Source organism: Medicago truncatula, chromosome 3, assembly GCF_003473485.1.
Source record: "Medicago truncatula cultivar Jemalong A17 chromosome 3, MtrunA17r5.0-ANR, whole genome shotgun sequence".
NCBI classification, from domain to species: Eukaryota; Viridiplantae; Streptophyta; class Magnoliopsida; order Fabales; family Fabaceae; genus Medicago; species Medicago truncatula.
The window spans coordinates 50209479-50229697 of NC_053044.1; the positions used below are offsets into that span (position 1 = coordinate 50209479).

The 20219-nt window shown below is 32.0% G+C and overlaps 1 protein-coding gene across 4 annotated transcripts; it reads left to right on the top strand.

The window, feature by feature from the left end:
• The first annotated feature begins 1187 nt into the window (after nucleotides 1–1187).
• LOC11429849 (phosphatidate phosphatase PAH2) lies at nucleotides 1188–9247 on the top strand. 4 transcript variants are annotated; one of them, XM_039831780.1, is made up of 12 exons: nucleotides 1189–2325; nucleotides 2830–3613; nucleotides 4216–4523; nucleotides 4648–4721; nucleotides 5340–5424; nucleotides 5767–5853; nucleotides 5962–6034; nucleotides 6319–6362; nucleotides 8047–8175; nucleotides 8267–8365; nucleotides 8621–8760; nucleotides 8865–9247. In XM_039831780.1, the coding sequence occupies exons 1-11, from the start codon at nucleotides 1564–1566 to the stop codon at nucleotides 8675–8677; spliced, it is 2502 nt and encodes an 833-aa protein (XP_039687714.1). In that variant the 5' UTR covers nucleotides 1189–1563; the 3' UTR covers nucleotides 8678–8760; nucleotides 8865–9247. The 4 variants fall into 4 exon arrangements, with proteins under 4 accessions (XP_013461714.1, XP_039687714.1, XP_003603031.1 ...); XM_003602983.4 differs by having other exon boundaries at nucleotides 1190–2325; nucleotides 8842–9247; XM_024779463.2 differs by having other exon boundaries at nucleotides 1190–2325; nucleotides 8938–9247.
• Nucleotides 9248–20219: the final 10972 nt, after the last annotated feature.

The window sequence follows — 20219 nt, forward strand, 5'->3', positions numbered from 1 at the left end:
TTTATTTCACAAGCACCTCTCTTCAACTCCCGTCGGCAACCTTTTGTTTTATTTTTTCAATATGCTTTTTTCTTCCATATATTTTTTTTTAACCGGTCCATTTAATTTTTTTAATGAGGTTCCATTTAAGTTTATTATCTATTTTTTTAAGGAATTTTATTATCTTTTTATCACTTATATATTAATTTCAATATCTTTTGATCATCACAACCTCACAAATATTTGTATTCACGCTGTCAATGAATGACACCGAATATTTTTATTCCCTTTCTTCAACCACGGAAATACACACACACGTTAGCGTTTAGAGTAATATTTTATGTTCCTCTTTCTGTTTTTTTTGTTATGCTAATGCGTATAATTTTTGTTAGTGTTGTGTAATGCGTATAATTATTTTTATAAAATTTTGATTTTAATTAAAAGTACAAGTGTAGTTGCCTAAAAAAATTATACTTATATATAATTTACACATTTGTATTGTAACAAACTATGCATATTTTTTTCTTATTAAAAAAATTAAACATATCTTTTTCAATGACACCAGCAATGTAACAAATATAATATTATATAATATAAATTCTTATCTTTTTGACCAACACTAAAAATACGGTATTCTTATAACAAAATTTGTTATAGAGTATAATTGAAAAAGATATTGTACAAATTTGTATTCATGTTACACAAAATAAACGTCATTGAGTAAATATAGTATTGGTAAAAATATATCTTTTATATTTTAAATATTTTTTCTCTTCAAAAAATATTTTAGATATTTTTTTATTTATTATGTTTATTCATAATGAATTCAAAGTTTATTTATTTATAGACAATGCATAAATATATGCAAGGTCCCGGATTCGAACCCAGACACCACCAAAAAATAATAAATTCAAAGTTTATACAATATTTTGCCAAACAGCTTTTAACTCAAAAATAACTTTAGAACTGAAAAAAAAAATAAAAAAACTAAACAGCTTTAGTCTTTTTCTTAAAAAGCTTTATTTTAACTTTGTTTTAAAGTAGCTTTTAAACCGAAAAAAATCTTGACCAAACGGTACCTTATATGTCTCGGAAGCTCATTTAGGTTCTTAGTTTTTTTCTTTTGTGCCACTATTAAAATAAAAAAAAGACTTTTGCTTTTGACAAAAAATTAAAATAAAATAGAATAATTTGGAGGAGAATGTCTTGTTGTTAGAAAAATGGAAGAAGGAAGAAGCGTGAAGCAAGGAGAAGGGAAGATAGATTGATCAAACGGTGCAAAAAGAGACAAAATCCCACAGAAAAAAAAAACCCACGTAACTCTTGTTCTTCTCCATCGTCCCAGAAAGAACAACACAACCTCAAAGAACTTCTCTCCCTGTCTCCCTCCCACCACCTCAATTAATCTCAAATTTTACAACAACGATCTAATCTAATCTAATTACTTTACTTTATACATTACATAGCCTCAACATTATTGGAATATTCATCATTTCATGATCCAATTAAGATATTATGATTGATTTATTACCAAGAAAATAAAAGGATTAGAAGAAGAATAAACAGAGTAATTAATTAGAGAGGATGCAAGCGGTGGGGAGATTAGGGAGCTACATTAGTCAAGGCGTATACACCGTTTCCGGTCCCTTTCATCCATTCGGTGGCGCCGTCGACATCGTCGTTGTTCAACAACAAGACGGTTCATTCAAATCATCACCATGGTATGTTCGGTTCGGTAAATTCCAAGGTGTTTTAAAATCCAAAGAAAAAATCGTTCAAATCAATGTTAATGATGTTGAAGCTGATTTTCAAATGTATCTTGATAACAAAGGAGAAGCATTTTTTCTTAGAGAAGTTGATGCTGATGAAGCCGTTTTGATTGATCCGTTAGAATCTGTTGATGATATTGATCATCAATCTTTGAGGACTAAGAGTTGTAATTTTGATTCTGAGGATAGGAAGATTATAGGGAGGACTAGTTCTAAGCGTTCACGAATACTTGGTCTTATGTTTGGGAGAAGGTCTGTGAGTGGTGAATTTGAAGATGGTGTTGGGAATAAAGAACGTGCTGAGATTGCCGCAAATTTGTTGGATATTAAGTGGTCTACGAATCAAGATGGCGATCATGCTGTGGTAGTGGAGAATGAGGATGGTTCTATTGGTGTTGTAAAGGATGAAAAGGTATTGAGTGAAGAGGTTTCTGTGGTAGAGGGTGTTGAAGAGGGTTCTAAAGTGAAGATAGTTTGTTGCTCAAGTGAACAAACTCATGAGGTTATGTATCTTGCTCATGGGGAAAGTGGTGAGGTTCATGTCCATGATCAAGTCTTGCATTCACTCATATCTCAGGTAAATTCATAGTTATAGGGTCTGTTTGGATTGACTTATTCATAGTTATAAGCACTTGTGAGACTGTTTAGGAGAGCTTATGGAAGCAACTCCGTTTTCAGCTTATTTTCATAAGTTCATTAAGACAGGATTGGCTTTATTTTATCTATTGTTATTGAAACACCTTATACATAAGCACTTAAATGATAAGTGTTTATGCTGTTAGCGCTTAAATAAGTTGTTTTACCCAAACAAGGTCCAGTCAAGTTTTACATCGCGGTCAAACAACTATCCTTGACATTGTGAAAAATGCCTGTCAAATGGGCTTGATGTGGGCTTAAATGCAGTCGTAAACTAGAGAGACATAAAAAAACCTTCATGTCACTGGCAGTTTTTTGAAAACCTTGGTCATAGAATTTGGTTATTGTTTTTGCTTTAGAGTAAGTAGATGATATTGAATTCTTTTAATTGAGCAAATTTTTAATCTGTTTTGGTTGACACCGACATGTTAAAATTATCCTTCAGGGTACCGAAACTGAGGGAGTCACTAAGAGTGCTGATGTAGTGGAGATCTTTGAGATTCATTCTCAGACTCAGAAAATAGATTCTTCTGATTCTGAGCCTAGTATGTACAATGTGGTAGATGTTGAGAACCTAACAACATCTCCTAAACCTCAAACTAACAGTTTGGATATAGGACACTGTTCAAGTGAGAAAGCTGAGTCATATAGTGTTACCAATGCTTCCAGTTACAACAGCGAGGATGACCAAGGATTATGTGAGAATAACACGAAAGATAAAGATGTCTCTAGCACGTTATCAACTACACAATACTCTCTTGGAGATTGTTTACCTGGTGAAACATCAAGGAGATTGCCGCCCTCAAGTTCAGATGAAGAGAATTTCCTTTTTAGTGACCTTGACGAAAACAGAATGAATGATCGATATGAGGGATCATTAACCCCTGAGTATATAGACAAAGACGATAGTATTTCTTACGAGGACGGCACTGAAACCTCAAGAGTGACATCCTGTCCCATAGTCATCCCTAGAAATGAGGATGCTGCGGGGGAAGTTGGGCAGAATACAGGATCCTTGCCAAATATTTCTTCTGGTAATAATAGTATGCGCCAACAAGTTCGTTTTCCTTTAAGTCAATCACTGGACTCGACATATCCTGGCAAAGATGACCTGAAATGCTTAAACTTAGACGAGTACAAAGAAAAGCAGTTACCGCATGAGCAGGAAGGTGGCAAAGCTTATCAAGATTCTGAAGAAGTCAAAGATACTACGCTGAATCTGCCCCCCGGTAAGAGAGCTGGTATAAATTACCATTGTAATGTCTCCTTTGTTTTCTTACAACCGAATTGGTAACAATCTATGGAAAGATGTACACTGTATATACTGTATTCTCTGGAAAGATGATTGTTAATTGTATAGTAGAAAATTGTAATTTTCACTAAAGATTTGGATACAACTTACATTCTACTACATACTTTAGTTTGCGGAGACATGTGTCAAGTATTTTGGTAGAGCAAAATGGAAGGAATTTGTCATTGTTGTACCTTTGAAATATGCTTCCTGGAAATACAGCCTTATGTAGTTGCTTTGTTGATTTATGGTTTACGCAAACAATTTACATAACACTTGCTGTATGAAGGGATGCATGCTGACTCTACTTTAAGACATTCATTGCTGAAAATCTGGTTGATACCAAATTCATTTATTTAGGCCTGGGGGAATAATGTACTTGTTATTGAAATTTTTTGTGGGATTTGGGAACTAGGCATGGTGTCTTTTAGAATTCAACAAATATTAGATTAAGACATGGTGGCGTCTTTTGAAATTAAAAGAATGCTTAACTGAACAGCATAATAGCTGTTGACCAAGTTGGAAAAAAAAATCATGCAGGTGGCACATCAACAAGCAGCTCTCCACCTGGTGGTAATTGGAGAATTTGGCCTTTCTCCTTGAGCAGAACAGGGTCTAGAGACTCTTCGCCACCTATTCCAAATGATGCCAAAAGTGATATTTTTGGTAATTCTCCAGAGAATAAGATTTGCACAGATGCGAACAAAAATGATACTAAACCCAATCTAACGAAAAAGAAGGTTAGGGAATTAACTCCAACTTCTGAACAGATAGCATCGTTGAATCTGAAGGAAGGGAGGAATATTGTAACCTTCACCTTTTCTACAGCTATGCTGGGGAAACAGCAGGTCAGTAATCATGAATTTCTATAATTTAGAACTTGAAGTTTACTTTCCCTTTTATGTATGTTTCTTAATTTTATTCTCTCAACCAATATTATTTCTTATATTTTAAGTTTGATTTGATTATCAGGTTGATGCTCAAATATATCTGTGGAAATGGAATGATCGTATAGTGATCTCAGATGTGGATGGAACAATTACAAAGTGAGAATATATCTTTTGGAAAATTAAATAAATTAGATAACTTGATCTGACGATATGCTGGTTAATATTCATTCTTTTATTATTGTTTTCTTTCTCATTGTTAATTTTGTACCAACGATACCATAAGATATTTGGTGTCTAACTAAAAATATTGTCCTAAGCAATTTCATTGTGGAATGGATATTTTTTTTCCAGTTCAAAATATGTCATTCTCATGCCTCTGAAATAAAATATAGCTTCAATATACTGCTGTGCTATGTAACAGTAAACTTCTACGTTATGATTTTCCCCTTTTTTTTTTTCTTTCTTTTTTTCATTCACTTGGGTCAGCATTCAGATTATTTGTGTAATTAATGGCGTGTGACAGTGTAGGTTGTTTAGTCTGTTCTAATCATGATTATTGTGAAGTTGGCAAATATAATTAGTTTCCCCATAACCAATATACCTTTTAAGTCAAATTTGGTCGAATATTATGGTGATATTTTTATGAGAAAGATTATGAGCTCTAGTAGCATTTATGGTAATACCTTTGTCAATACATCTGTTGTTATTTTTAAAAAGTTTCCAACTCTATGGTGTGGAATTTGTAGTTTATTTCTTTTGTTTCATGTCCTACAGGTCAGATGTTCTTGGCCAGTTCATGCCTTTGGTTGGTGTTGACTGGTCACAGACTGGTGTTGCCCATTTATTCTCCGCAGTCAAGGTTTGCTTATGTTGTCCATGTATTTTACATGTCATGAGATTACTCCAATGTGATAATGTGGTTAATTCCTGAATGCACTGATCATACATTATTGCACTATTGATAGTTTTTGGGTAATGTGGTTAATCTGGTGTAGCCCATTATTGCACTATTGATGGTTTCCGTGTCTGTTAAAACCACAATTTTTTTACTAGTCTTTTAAATTCTTATCATTTTAATATGATTAATTTTATTTGATGTTTTAGCATGGAAACTGTACCTGTACTGTACCCCGTCTATAGTGTTTTTACGATCTTTTTTCACCTCAGTTGAAATTTTTCCTTGTCAATTTCTCATTTGCAGGAGAATGGTTACAAACTGCTTTTTCTCAGTGCTCGTTCAATTTCTCAAGCCTATATTACACGACAATTCCTACTGAATCTTAAACAGGTGATGCATAAAATGCGCAATCTGTTTTCAATATCAACAATGTGCTACAGAGCGAGAGAGTGAAAGTGTGAAAACAAGTACAATTTAATATATCTTTTCATATTGCAGGATGGCAAAGTTTTACCAGAGGGTCCAGTTGTTATTTCCCCCGATGGACTTTTTCCCTCTCTATACCGTGAAGGCAATAAATCTTATTATCTTCGTTTTCTGCTTCTATTTACTGTTCTCTTTCTTCTATATTAGACACTATTATTTTGAGGTGTGATAAATATATGTAGAGCACCGGCATAGCATACTAGCTACCTAATACTACATCTTGAACTTTTTTCTTATATGATTCATTGGCCATTTAATTGATGTATCAGTGATATGATATTCATCATGGCTGAGTATGTAATGCTATGATCTTAACTTTATAATATTAATCTTGGACCATGACACCTTTTTTCTTCTTTATATTTTCAGTTATTAGAAGGGCTCCTCATGAATTCAAAATTGCATGCTTAGAGGTCAGTTTCCCGCTTCCACTTGTTGATATATCGCCATAACCTTAATTACGGGTGTAAATGAGGTAGAGTCAAATTGAGCATCTGGGGTCGGATTCCAGGTGAATGCCTTTGTGTTTATGTGTGACTGATGGTCACTCAGTTAAAATTTAAAATAACTCTTCAAAATCGAACTTATGTAACTGGTAGATATATAATCAGTGGCGGAGCCACGTACAGCTGAGAGGATGCAGCTGCATCCCCTGAAATTGTGAGATTTGTACCAAATTTTCTATCTCATATGATTATGAATCCCCTCATATTTGAGATCTGCACCACCTGACTCAAAGATAAAACCATAAAGGACCAAGCGGTGCAGTAACATATTTTGACTTTGTTTATTATTAATTAATTAGTTAACTGCAAATGCTATATACATATTACTTTCTAGTAATTCATTCATTAGTTACCCTTCTAAAAGAAAAGTGTAATTCATAACTTTTTTCTTAGAGTAATCTTTGATTACTGTGTCAAAAAATCTTTGTTTTCTCTTCATTTATATTTTATTCAATCTCTTCTTTTTTTTTTTTCCTTTTGTTTTGATAAAGTTTTTTCTTTTCTTTTTATATATTACTCTTCTAAACTTTTAACGGTAAATATTAAAATTGACAAGTCAGTATGTGTTGATTCAATCGATAAAAAATTTATTCATACAACATAATTGTGTAGGTTCAACTCTCTTTATCGATTATATTTGCAAAATTTTATCCAAATGAATTTTGTCCAACTAAATTGGTGATACTTGATCATAAAAAACAAAAGCGATCTTTTAAAAAATTGGTCGAAACTAAAAGTCATACTCCCTTTTGTCCCGTATTAGATGACATGTTTGACATTCTGCACTATTGACCTTACATACTTTGATCATTTTAATATACAAAGATAAATAATATCATATAAGTTGTTGTTGTATTCGTCTAGATGAATATTTTCAAAATCTAAAATTTTCATAATTTTATTAATAGATAATTTAAGATATTAAAGATAAAAAATATGCATTGATATAATTTTTTCATTATACAATTTGAGTCTGCTATATTTTCTTTCTTTTACAATCATTACAATATAATTTTCAATAGATGATTTTTATGATTATTTCAATTGATAATTAAAGTTCAAAAGTTTGAACCCGCTGACTCGGGGTCCTGGCAACGCCACTGTATATAATATAAGGATAAGTTATAATTCTCCGGATATATGTATAAATAAAATTACACCTTTCCAAGTAATGCTACATACATGAGCCATTCACAAGTCAATCCTCTAAGTTAACTTCAATATTTGTTTAAGCTTAAAGGAAGTGATTTTTACTTTCTCTATCATCCAGTGCATGTGATTATTTTGAGAAACTACTCATAACAGCTTCAAAAGAAATTTGAATAGAGATTTTTTTTTCTTCAGTATATTCTGTTTTAAAATCTTGTCCAAACAAATTAAAATAAGTGAAACAGGGACCTACATAATTTTGGAAGTCGACAACAGTTAAACACTTCAAACTTCAAAACGAGTTAGTTTAGCTAAACAAACAGCATGATCTAACATTTTCTAGTTGAATTTGAATAATTCTACTCTTCTAAACCACAAGTTTGAACAATTTTCAGCATGATCATCATGGTATTAAATTTATCTTGAATTTTCATGTGTCCAGAGTATCAAGTGTCTTTTCCCTTCCGATTGCAATCCGTTCTATGCTGGTTTTGGAAATAGGGATACTGATGAAATCAGTTACCTTAAGGTTGGAATCCCGTTGGGAAAAATCTTCATTATAAATCCCAGGGTAAATAAATCCATTTTATTTTTATTTTTTAAAAAGCTAGAATTTCCTTAAATATAAGTTTGTCAGGCCTTTCTTATTTTTAATCTTGCAGGGAGAGATCGTCGTGAACCGAAGTCTTGACACAAAATCATACACTTCTATGCATGCACTCGTGAACGGAATGTTCCCCTCAACAAGCACTTCTGAGCAGGTTTATTTAACAAACTTTATTTTTTCATCCATAATTGGGATCCTTCCATTATTTAATATTCAAAATAAATAGCATGTTGGTTGTGGGAGAGTACCGGGGTAGATTTTTTTATATTTTTTTTATATCTGTCCTGTGTGATATAAATTCTGGATTTCCAGTTACATTATCATACTTTGAGTGCAAGTTTGATACAATGAGGATATGTTTCTAATCCAACACATTGTTGTCCATAATCTTGCTGAACAATGATTGCAGGAGGATTATAATTCATGGAATTTCTGGAAGCTACCCCCTTCTGCATTTGATTTTTGAAAGAGCCTTGTGGCTTTTGGACTCAATAACCTTGGTCCTGGATATGGATAGGTGCAGGCAGTGCAGCTCTTAAAAGAATATAGGTAAATTCATTATAAGCTCTATACACATATTTTTAGTTCTTAGACACTTGATATATTCTAATCTATTTTTAACAAGTGTAGTTCCTTTGATCGTGTCATGGTAGTGCATATTTTGACGCTGTTCTATATTCACAAGTGTGCATGGAACTTCACAACGATGATATTTTGCTAATTCAGGGAACGACCTTTTCTGTTGTGGAACGATTTATCGAAAATCATATCATAATTTGGTGGATGGAATTATTTGATGCTAAGAGATGAGCAGGTCCATTTTTGTTAGTTTAATATGAACCCATGACCACTAAAGCCAAATGGAATCCCAAGAAGTTTACATATCTTCTTGATTATTGTATTGTAGATTAGTGCATAGTTGAGTCCCACTCATTTCCATTCGATTGTATATGTATATTTGTGTACTTGAATGAATGAGTCCGCTTGGTTCCATTTTTACAGCATAAAGAAATATTATGCTCATCAGCATTTCTCATCTTTTCTAATCGAGAAAACATTTCACGCGAAGTTATCTCGAGTAGTTGTACGAGTTACTGCAGCAGAAACTCACTTTTCAATCCCACCATCCGTTTTTTCCGTCAAATGATAATCTAACGTGGGAAATAGTTCGTGATAACTTCACCATGTTATAAATCGGGACAACTGCTGTTTCAAATTCTAAAGTATTTCATTCAATGTAATACAATTTTTACATGTCTTGAACAAAATTATATAAAATATAAATAATTAACAAATTCAATATAAGAGTAAATTACAAAACTGTATATTATATTAGTTTAGGTCAATCCAATCATTTTATGGATAATTATTTTAAATAACTTAGTTTTCATCAATATTTCTGTTTCATTTTAACTAATTATTTTAACATTGAATTTAAAATAGTTCTGTTTGGTTAGTTTAGGTCATCAATATAAATTCTGTTTGTCAAAACCAATCATTTTATATATGAACAAATATTAGAATAATATTAGTCGACCAGATAATTGGGAAAATATTCTAAATTCAGTTAATCAAACGAATTGCATTCAAATAAGCAAATTATATAGATTATTTTGGTTAGTGTATTATTTCAATATAATATTCATTATATTGATCATACATAACTAATACGTGTATATTTACTTGATTTCTTGATTGCAATATTAATTACAAAATATTTATTAGGTTAAATTGCATTTTTGGTCCTTTTACTATTTTGCTAATATCGTTTTGGTCCCTTAATTAAAATTTGATTTATTTTGGTATCTTAACTTTCTATCCGTTACACATTTTGGTCATTTCCGTTAGTTTTAATTAAAAAACGTTAGGTTTTCTTCATTTTCTTCTGAAATTTTTGTTGTTGAAGGTTGATGGAAATGATATGAAGATGAAGAAGAGGGGAAGAAGATGAAAAAACCCTTACATTTTTTTAATTAAAACTAACGTAAATGACCAAAATGTGTAACGGAGAGAAAGTTAAGATACAAAAATAAATCAAATTTTAATTAAGGGACCAAAGCGATACTAGCAAAATAGTTAAGGGACCAAAAATACAATTTAGCCTATTTATTATCATTTTAATTATTTGAACATGTATATGTTGCATAATAATTTAGGATTAATGTAAAATTAAACTAAATAATTTAAAAATGGACATACTTTCGGAACAAAAAAAAATAGATATGAATATATTATGGCATAAAGTAATAAATCATTTTATGAAAAGCAAAGGTAAATGTTTTTTTTTTGGTACAGGGTAAATGTTTTTTTAGGGATGGTACAAAGCAAACGTTATTATTGCTTTATAGAATAATGTTATCGAATATTAGCAACACTCTTTTTTTTAACATTCTAGATTGTGAGACTTATATTGATTTCACCTAATAAATAAGTTATCAAAGGTTCCCGTGAGCTTTGCTCAGTTGGTAGGGACAAATGCATTTTATATGCAGGGGCTGAGGTTCAAACCCCGGACATCCCACTTCTCCACATTTAAAATGTGTGAGCTCCAGCCACTAGGCTACCTGACAAAAAAAAAATTATCAAATTAATAATTGAATTAAAATAATTAATGAAATTCAGTTGGATTCAAATCGATTGAAAACATGTTTTGACCCTTACTTAGAGTAATCATTGATAACATTTTATTTAAGTGAACTTAAATCATTATGGTTATTTCATGTTCCCATTGGTACAACCTAGCGGTTTTGCTGTGAGGGTCTTTTATGTAGGATATTGGGTTCGAATCCGGATCACTTTTTCCCTCCCTATATATATATATATATATTTGAGTATGTGTTGGGCACCATGCTATGTTAATAAAAAAAAAAGTTACGCTAATTTCTACTAAAAATTGGATGGTTAATACAAAACAAAATTGCACAAACAAAAAGTATTCCACATGCAAAAAAACTACACACAACACATATTTTTGTTAATTTATTTTTCCACATATTCGTTGCATAGTTGCAAGCTGCATGAGATATATTTTTTGAGTTAAACTTGCATGAGATCTTTATTACCAGTTATTAGTGATCTAAAACAAGTAAAACTCTAACATACTATTAGTCCAACAAGAGTACGTACGTACGTACGAGGAAACGAAACCTAGGACTGTTTGATTTTGACATTGAAATGCTTGTCTGCAAAGTGGACAAGGTTTTTGAATTCATTGTCATCAATGAAACCGTTATGATTGGTGTCTGCAGCGTAAAAGTCTGGACATATACTCCAAGAGACAAGGAGTCCTCTTGTAAGGCGCACAGCATGTCGCAGTTCCTCTTTGCTGATTTTGCCATCATTTTTTGTGTCAAATGTTGTCTTCAACCATAACTTGAATTGCTCCACCGTCATCACACGTTTCCCTTGATGATGATCACTGAACCCTTTGTGATCCATGAACGGCATACCTGAAATTTGAGAAATTTGAAATTTCCTCTCAGTCAGTCACTTACTATAGTTTATGTTATGTTTTGTTCATGATTTGCTTTCATGATTGGATGCTGTATTTATATTGCCACATTTGCTTTATTTCTTGTTTTGTTTAAGCATCAGTGCTAGGGCTGTTCATTTTGTTACAACCACATTCTTTTTACTTCGTATAAATAATACACTGAATATATTCTATATATATTTATTTCCATCCTTTGTGGAAAAATTAGTAAAGTGTTGACCAAAGGATTGTACACATTTCATAAAATTATGGAAAATGATATTGATATGATCTGATATGAAGAGATATAGATTGATAGACACCAAAAGCCCATCTCTTGAGAGAGAGATAGAGTGAGTGATCTAAAAGATGTGATATGTTGTTGGTGTAATAGGAAGATATATATATATATATATATAAAATAAGGTGTTAAATAAATGTAGGAAATTTAAGAGTGTTTAAATATAAAAGTTGTAAAATTACCTTCCCTTTTTTGGAAATGACTCAGTTTACTGAAGCCAAATAATTTACTACCATGTGCGAGTCACAGTTCCACGACTTCACTCACCCAACCATATTATGTCCGTTTGATTGGCCATCTGAAACTCAATCTAGATTTTAATTTCTTTTTAAATTTAAAATACGATTTAAAATTTGGGTCGTGTTTGGTCTTGATTGAGCAACCAATATAATCTTATCGTGTTCAATAATTGAACCTTAATCCAAAATTTACACCCTCAAATACTTTATCTCCCTTATTTTTAACATTTAAACTATTTTTTACCCTTTGTTCTATACCTAACTTTTAAATTGACCGATAACACCACAATTGATAACAAAGTTCTTCCTCAAGAGATCTAACATTGTTACATGCCTAGGTTAGATGCGAACTTGAATCCTCCGGTTAATCTGAAAGAGATCTTTACCAAATGTTTTGGGTTTACAAAAGAGATCCCTTACTAAATGTTACACTAGTGGAAGAATTTTTTTCTTAAAAAACAAATGAATAAATAGATTAAACCACATGCGCGCTGTTGTGCGTTGAGTCTTTTTTTAGTTCAATCTTGTTGTGCGTTGAGTATTTTATTTTTGTATATTAGTAGTATGTTGTTTAAGCATAAACGATGCTGTCTTTATTTATTCTCTTTGCAAGTTGGACATGCATAACACCTATAGCAACTAATTAATTATAAAAAAAAAAATATACGTGCTTATCTTTCATCTACTTTAGGATCAAGAATTAATCTGAAATTTATCAACAACAATAATCAAGAATCTGGACTATAAGCTATATGATCGATCTATCTCCAATCGGCAGGTGTTGGAAAAAGATGAGAAGTGTTGTTCAATTTAAAGGCGTGTTGTTAAATTACTTAATAAGTATGATATATTATAATATCCTCTAAAAAAAAGACTAAAATATATAAAAGCATGGCCTAAGTACAACTAAATCATTCCATCAGTAATAAACGATTTAATAAAGAATCAACATTAATTAATAAGCAGAATGAATCTAGTTGGAGATGTAGTAGTCACTTAAGCTAAGGCATGAACAACTTAAAACTCTATTAATTTGTCTTCTAATAAACTCAATCTTGGAGCTTTTGAAGAAGAAAAAACATTCTTTTAAAAAAAACAAGAAAAAATATGCCTACAATTAATAAGAATTGAATCAAAATATGACACATCATCTTGAGGATTGTGAAAATCATCCACCTTTCTTTGCTATCCGGCTCAAAATCAATATCACAACTCTTGCTAGCCGATAACAATTAGATTTAAAGGCTCTAACCATTCAATTTTAGCAAAAACGAAACATCATTGTTCATCTCGCAGACATCCTCAGTACCAACACAATTATTCCTCGGGAAGAAAGAGGCATCAACGTTGCATTTTAGCCGCAACCATAGGATTAGTCCACTTATCACTAGGAGTAGCCACAACACGTAGCTTCAATATGACTAGCTAAATGTCAGTGCTCGTTCAATTTCTTAGGCTTATCTTACACGACGATTCCTACTTAATCTTAAAAAGGTGATCTATAAAATTAGTAATTTGTTTTCAATATCAACAATGTACCATAAAATTAGTAATTTGTTTTCATATTTATTTTATATATATGTGAGTTTTGCTAGAAGACACCCTTTATGAAGGTGTCTTTTAGCAAGTTATAACTAAAAAGTTGATAATCACAACTTGAGGTGTGGATTGCTAAAAGAGACTTTCATTGGTATTAATTGCAGGACGGAAAAGTTTTACAAGAGGGTCCTGTTTCCCCTCTCTATACCGCGAAGGTAATAAGTCTGCTTACCTTTGTTTTCTGTTTCTTTTTACTGTTCCCTTTCTTCTATCTTGAGATGCTTTCTTATAGGATTCATTGGCCGTTTAATTGATGTATCAGTGAGGTTTGATACTCTAAGGATTTGTTTCTAATGTAAGTATGTAATGTTGTAACACATTAACTTTTGCCCTTAATCTTGCTGAACAATGATTGCAAGAGGATTTTAATTCATGGAATTATTTCTGGAAGCTACCCCCTTCTCTTCTGCATTTAATATTTGAAAGAGCTATGGCTTTTGAGCTCAATCACCTTGGTACTGGATATGGGATTCGTGCAGGCTGTGAAGCTCTTAAAAGAATATAGGTAAGTTCATTATATGCTCTATACATAATCATAATTTTAGTACTTAGATACTTGGTTTAATTTTATCTTGCTTTTATTTAGAGTAATTCCTTCGATTCAATGTTATTTTCTCGCGGAAATGTCTTTGTAATTTTTTTCTTTTACCAAATAAAGCATATAATTGCGTGCTCGTTTGTTGCATCCCTGTTCTTTAGTATGTGCAATTGTGCATGCAACTTCATAATGATGATCTTTGCTAATTGTGGATTGATTTATTGAAAATCATAATTTGGTGGATGGAATTCTTATGAAAAAATCAGCTGGAACGATGAGCAGGTCCATTTTTGTTAGTTCAATGTGAACCCATGACCACTAAGCTAAAGCCATGGAATCCCAAGCAGTTTCCATGATTTCTAGATTATTATAGATTACTAGTAGTGTCTATGTCAATTTGGATTTATATACCATTCAATGTAAATTTTACATGGTCAAACTCAAACCAAATAATGTAAAATACATATAATTACCAAATATTCAATAAAAGAATAAATTTTAAAACTATATTGTAGAACTGGTTTGCCCTATACTAATACAATATATATTGTAGAAATGGTTTGCCTCAAAGATTAATATTTTCATATCTATCTTTTATCCGAAAATATCTAATATAATGAAAAAATTAACTAAAATGCAATTATTATTTATAGAACTATTTTGTCATAATATTAGATGACAAAATGATTGGTTAAACTTTCTAAATTTAGTTAATTAAATTTATGAATTCAAATAAACATAATACATGCTTTATTTTGTTTATAGTTTTCTTTTAAGTAATATCATTATATTGATTATACATAAATATGGACATTTTTTTTAAGGAACATAAGTAGGTATATATTCACTTGATTTCTTGATAGTAATATTAATTATAAAAGAGTTATTATCATTTTAATATTTTGAGCATCTAAATTAAGAAGAATGAAAAATAAATCACAATAATTTTAAAAATAGACATGTTTTCGGATAAAAATAGATATGAAAATATTGTGTCTTAAGGAAAATATAAAGCATTTTTTTTCACAATTTAAAGCAAAAATTATTAAATGTTAATAAATGATTTACCAAATACACACTACAAAAATAAATAATTAAACTTGAATCGTTAATAAATTTCAATTTAACTCGATAGAGAATTATATGAGTAGTTTTTTCTTTTTGATTAAAGAGAGAGAATTTAACACTTACCCTCGGTTAGAAAAGATATCAGTCACTAGAAAAAACAAAAATAGACATGAGACAAACAAAAATAGACATGAGACAAATTTTATTTATCTTTGAATCGAACTTTAAATTATTATGGTCATGCCTCCTAACAATCAGATGGTTGATATATTTTTTTTTATCCTAATCGTATGGTTGATTAAGACCAGACAAAAATGCACAAAATGAAAAGTCTTCCACTTTGTGACCAAACTACACATATGTTTTGTTAATTTTTCAATTGTTGTATATATACGTTGCATACATGCACGAGATCTTTTTTCTTTCTTTCTTTCTTCATATAATTCAAACAACTTGCATGAGATCTTTATTATTGGGGGCAGAGATCTAAAACAAGTACAACTTTAAAAACAGTGGTTAATCAACTCCACCAAACGATCAATAATTGACTAGAATTCAAATTCGATTATGAATGGAACAATTATTTCTCGGATTTTACTTAACTAACTCCGACTGAACTTCAGGTTATAACCTTTTTCTATGGGAAATTGGATGGTTAACATTAAAAAGGAAAAAACACTATTATTAATCCAACAAGACGTACAAGAAAACGAAACCTAGTGTGTGATTTTGACATTGAAATGCTTGTCTGCAAAGTGGACAAGGTTTCTGACTTCATTTTCATCAATGAAACCGTTGTGGTTGGCGTCTGCAAACTTGAAGTCTGTATCACAACTCCAAGATGCAAAGAGTCCTCTAGCAAGGCGCACAGCATGTCGCAGTTCCTCTTTGCTCATTCTTCCATCACCGTTTGTGTCAAACGCTGTCTTCAACCATAGTTTGAATTGCTCCACCGTCATCACACGCTTTCCATGATGACCATTGAACCCTTTGTGCTCCATGAACGCCATACCTGAAATTTGAGAAATTTGAAATATTCCCTATCAGTCACTAACTAGTGTTATATGTTTTGTTCGTGATTAGTTTTCAAGCTTGGATGTTGTATTTATATTGCCACATTTGCTTAGTTTCTTGCTTTGTTTAAGCACTAGTGCTGTTCATTAGGTTACAAACACATTCTTTTTACTTCGTTAGAAAAACACGTTAGAATATATTCGATCCTCTGTGGAAAAATTAGAAATGCATGTTGACTAAAATGGACTATACACAAACTTATAAAATTATCTCCTTTTGTGGTAATGTTTTTTTATGGAATCTCCTTTTGCGGTAATAGTGATGTTATTTGAACACAATTTTGACATGAACACTATATAAAGTATATTTTGGTTAAATCGACATAAATTTAGGAGTTAGTTGAAAACGAGGCTATATTGCTAACGCGTAAGCGGCCACATTTGCATGTTCTGAATAAATTTAATATGAGAATTTTCAAAAAATAACATGCCATAATATCTCCCCTACTTTTACTAAAATAGTCGGCCACTCTTTTTGAATCAAGCTTATTTACTGACTTCATCTTTCTCACTTTTTATTTTATTTTATATGCGGTTTACATGAATTACCAAAATATACAAACACACAAAGACACCGTATTTTTATCAATTTTCTATGTCCATTAACATATCTGATTGAAAAATAGGGAAGTGTAAATTTTACTAAATGTTACACTGTTACTGGTGGAAGATTTTTCTTCTTAAAAAAATAGAGATTAAACTGCATGCACGATGTTGTGCGGTGAGCCTTTTTCTTTTTGTATTAGTCTGATATTTAAACATAAAAACCACCGTCTTTATTTATTCTCCTTGGTAGGTCTGCATACACCAATAGCAACTAATAATAAAAATATCCGCGCTTATCCTTCATCTAGTATAGATCAAGAATCTGGAATTTATCAACAGCAAAAAATAGTATGATCTATTTCCAATAGACATGTGTTGGAAAAAGATGAGAAGTGTTATTAAATTTAAAGGTGGGTTGTTACATTTTTTTTTTGGTACATGGTTGTTAGATTATTTAATAAGTATGAGAAAGTATAACTAAATCATTTCATTGTAATAAACCATTTAATATAATGAATATTAATAAAGAGATACAAACTAGTAGTTATAGATATAGCCATTAATTGGATTTGGCCATTAATAAAGATATAGCCATCATGTAATAAACCATTGTGTTACAGGAATATATTCAACAAAATCAGCTTATCACACTCTTTTGAATCGCTTCCATGATGTTGAAAACAACCACAACTTTAATTGGATTTGGAAACTCAAGGTATCTTCCAATATTCAATTTTTTATGTGGCAAATTTGCCTTAGTTCTCTACCAACAAAGTCAATTCTTGTATCTCGTCATATAGCTCCATCAGCGACTTGTCCTATTTGTAATGCATCAGAAGAGGCTATGATCCATTGTCTTTTGACTTGTACAATAGCTAAAGAGGTTTGGAAGAAGTGCTTCAATACTTCTCTTATTCCACCTGCGGATGACAGCTCCTTAGGTTCTTGGGTGGAGAATTGTTTTAAAAATCATGGAATTTTCCCACTTTTAATCATGTGGAAGTGTTGGTGTGCCAGAAATAAGTTCATTTTTGATGGCATAAAGACACCATTCTTTATAATTGTAGCAGAGTGTAATGCTCTTTACATGCACACTGTCAAGGCATTTGGAATTGGGGGCACATGTGCTCGTGGAAGTGAGGTTGCACGTGAGGTTTGTTGGAAGAGACCGGATACTGGATGGATTGCTTTGAATGTTGATGGGAGCGCTCTCACTAACCCAGGTGCAGCGGGCTTTGGAGGCATCATTCGAAATCATGAAGGTCGATTGATGCTTGGGCTTAGTGGATCTGTTGGTTGGTCTAATATCTTGTATGCCGAGTTGATGGGTTTGCTTAAAGGTATGTTGTTGTGTTGGGAAGAAGGGTACCGGAAAGTTCAATGTTTTACTGATTCCTTGAAAACTATTAGACTCATTAATGAGGCAAACACATTATATCATCTTTATGGTAATGAGGTTGCTTTGTTGCGTAAGCTGCTGCAACGTAATTGGCAGGTGCATATATCTCACATCTACCGCGAAGGTAATTCTTGTGCGGACTGGTTTGTGAAGACGGGTGCTAGAAACAATGTCGACCTCACAGTTTGTAGAAACCCCCCTACAGATTTAGGCCCCTTTTTAATTGCTGATGCTAATGGTACTCGGTTTGTGAGACCTTAGTTTTTTTTTTCTTCCTTTTTTCTTTGTAACCAAAAAAGATATAGCCATTAAGTTAAGGCATAAGCAACTTTATTGATTTACCTTAAAATAAACATCAATCTTAAGAGTTTTCCAACAAATAAGAAAAATCAAGCCTACAAGTTGAACCAAATATATGAGATGTCATTTTGATCGAATGTGAAAAACATCCGCATCTCTTTTACATCAATATTTCGATGTGTGGAACAAAATTAGCAACAATAAGTTATTAAAGTAACCAAACAACCACATACAATAAAATAAGATAAAAGGAGGAGGAAGAAGAGGAGAAGAAGACAACAATATTTGTTTATCCAATTCGGTCCAAATCGATATATGTTTGGAGGAGATAATTGTTCTCCAATCCACCATCAAAGAGTTTCTTACAAAGAGATACATGGGCTCCCCGACCTTAGAATTTCTCCCCAATAGACACTAATGTTTAGTCAATTGATTCTCTAAAGGTTCCCTCTTTTGTACTCTCTAAGCTTGTCTTTTTTCACACTCTTAAACCCTAAACAAGAGGTCATATTTATAAGATGTGTTCAACCCTTAAAACTTGCCAAATACAAAAAAAAAAAAAAAAAAAAAAAAAACGTGTACATGTGCTCCACAGATGGAGCATTGTGCCCCGAGCAGTAGCAAGAAGACTATTGCAAAGCACATCCATGTGCCCAACGTATCCTTTTTCTATGTGCCCCATGCATGAGGTAGTAGCACATAGTCTTCGTGAAACACAATTTCAAGGCATATTGAACAATTATCCACATTGCTCTTAAATTGATGGTGATGCCACTTTAACCATCAACCACCTTGTTGTTTGCCCTTGCTTCCAACTACACATGTATTCTCATAAGATTTCATATTTACCTCTTGAACCCTCAGAATTACTTCCAGTCTCTTTATGGCCCTTGGATCCTACTACACTAGGCATTTTAGGTAGTTCCACAAGTTTTATCATAGCCTTTCAACCTTTGGAGTGATTATTTACGTCTTCTTGAAGATTTCCTTGCTCTTAATTGTTTCTATAAAGCTACTTGGTTTCGAGTCTTGCATCTCCTCAGCCACAATTAAAGCATAACACACAAGAATTCCACAGTCATACTACTTTGGTACAACAATATCCCTCATTTTCGTTGTCTTCAAGACACAAGACATTCACACTCTTGGCCTTGTCCCAATCTCGATTTGGTCTGCTTGTGATATGGTGGTCAACAAATGCACCATCACCCTTCAATGCCTATGTACACTATTGTTGAGTCAAGACTACTTGTATCCTCACCTTCAACAACTTGAAATCGTTGTCTTCAACAATTTTCTCAATATCCCACTTTATACTCATGGTGCTAGAGTAACGATTTGTAAAACTAGAGGGATTAATTTACAAATTTTGAAAAACTATACAGATGAATTTTCATGACTAATTTAATCTTTTTTAAAATTTATAGAGGCCAAATTGCAATTTATAAAAAATAATTAGGGAACAATTTGCAA

What these genes read in the sequence shown, in the direction of transcription:
- LOC11429849 (XM_039831780.1), top strand. Translation starts at nt 1,564, where the DNA reads ATGCAAGCGGTGGGGAGATTAGGGAGCTACATTAGTCAAGGCGTATAC. An exon ending in TCAAAATTGCATGCTTAGAG is followed by an intron (nt 6,363 to 8,046) that starts GTCAGTTTCCCG and finishes TCATGTGTCCAG; the next exon opens with AGTATCAAGTGTCTTTTCCC. An exon ending in CAACAAGCACTTCTGAGCAG is followed by an intron (nt 8,366 to 8,620) that starts GTTTATTTAACA and finishes CAATGATTGCAG; the next exon opens with GAGGATTATAATTCATGGAA.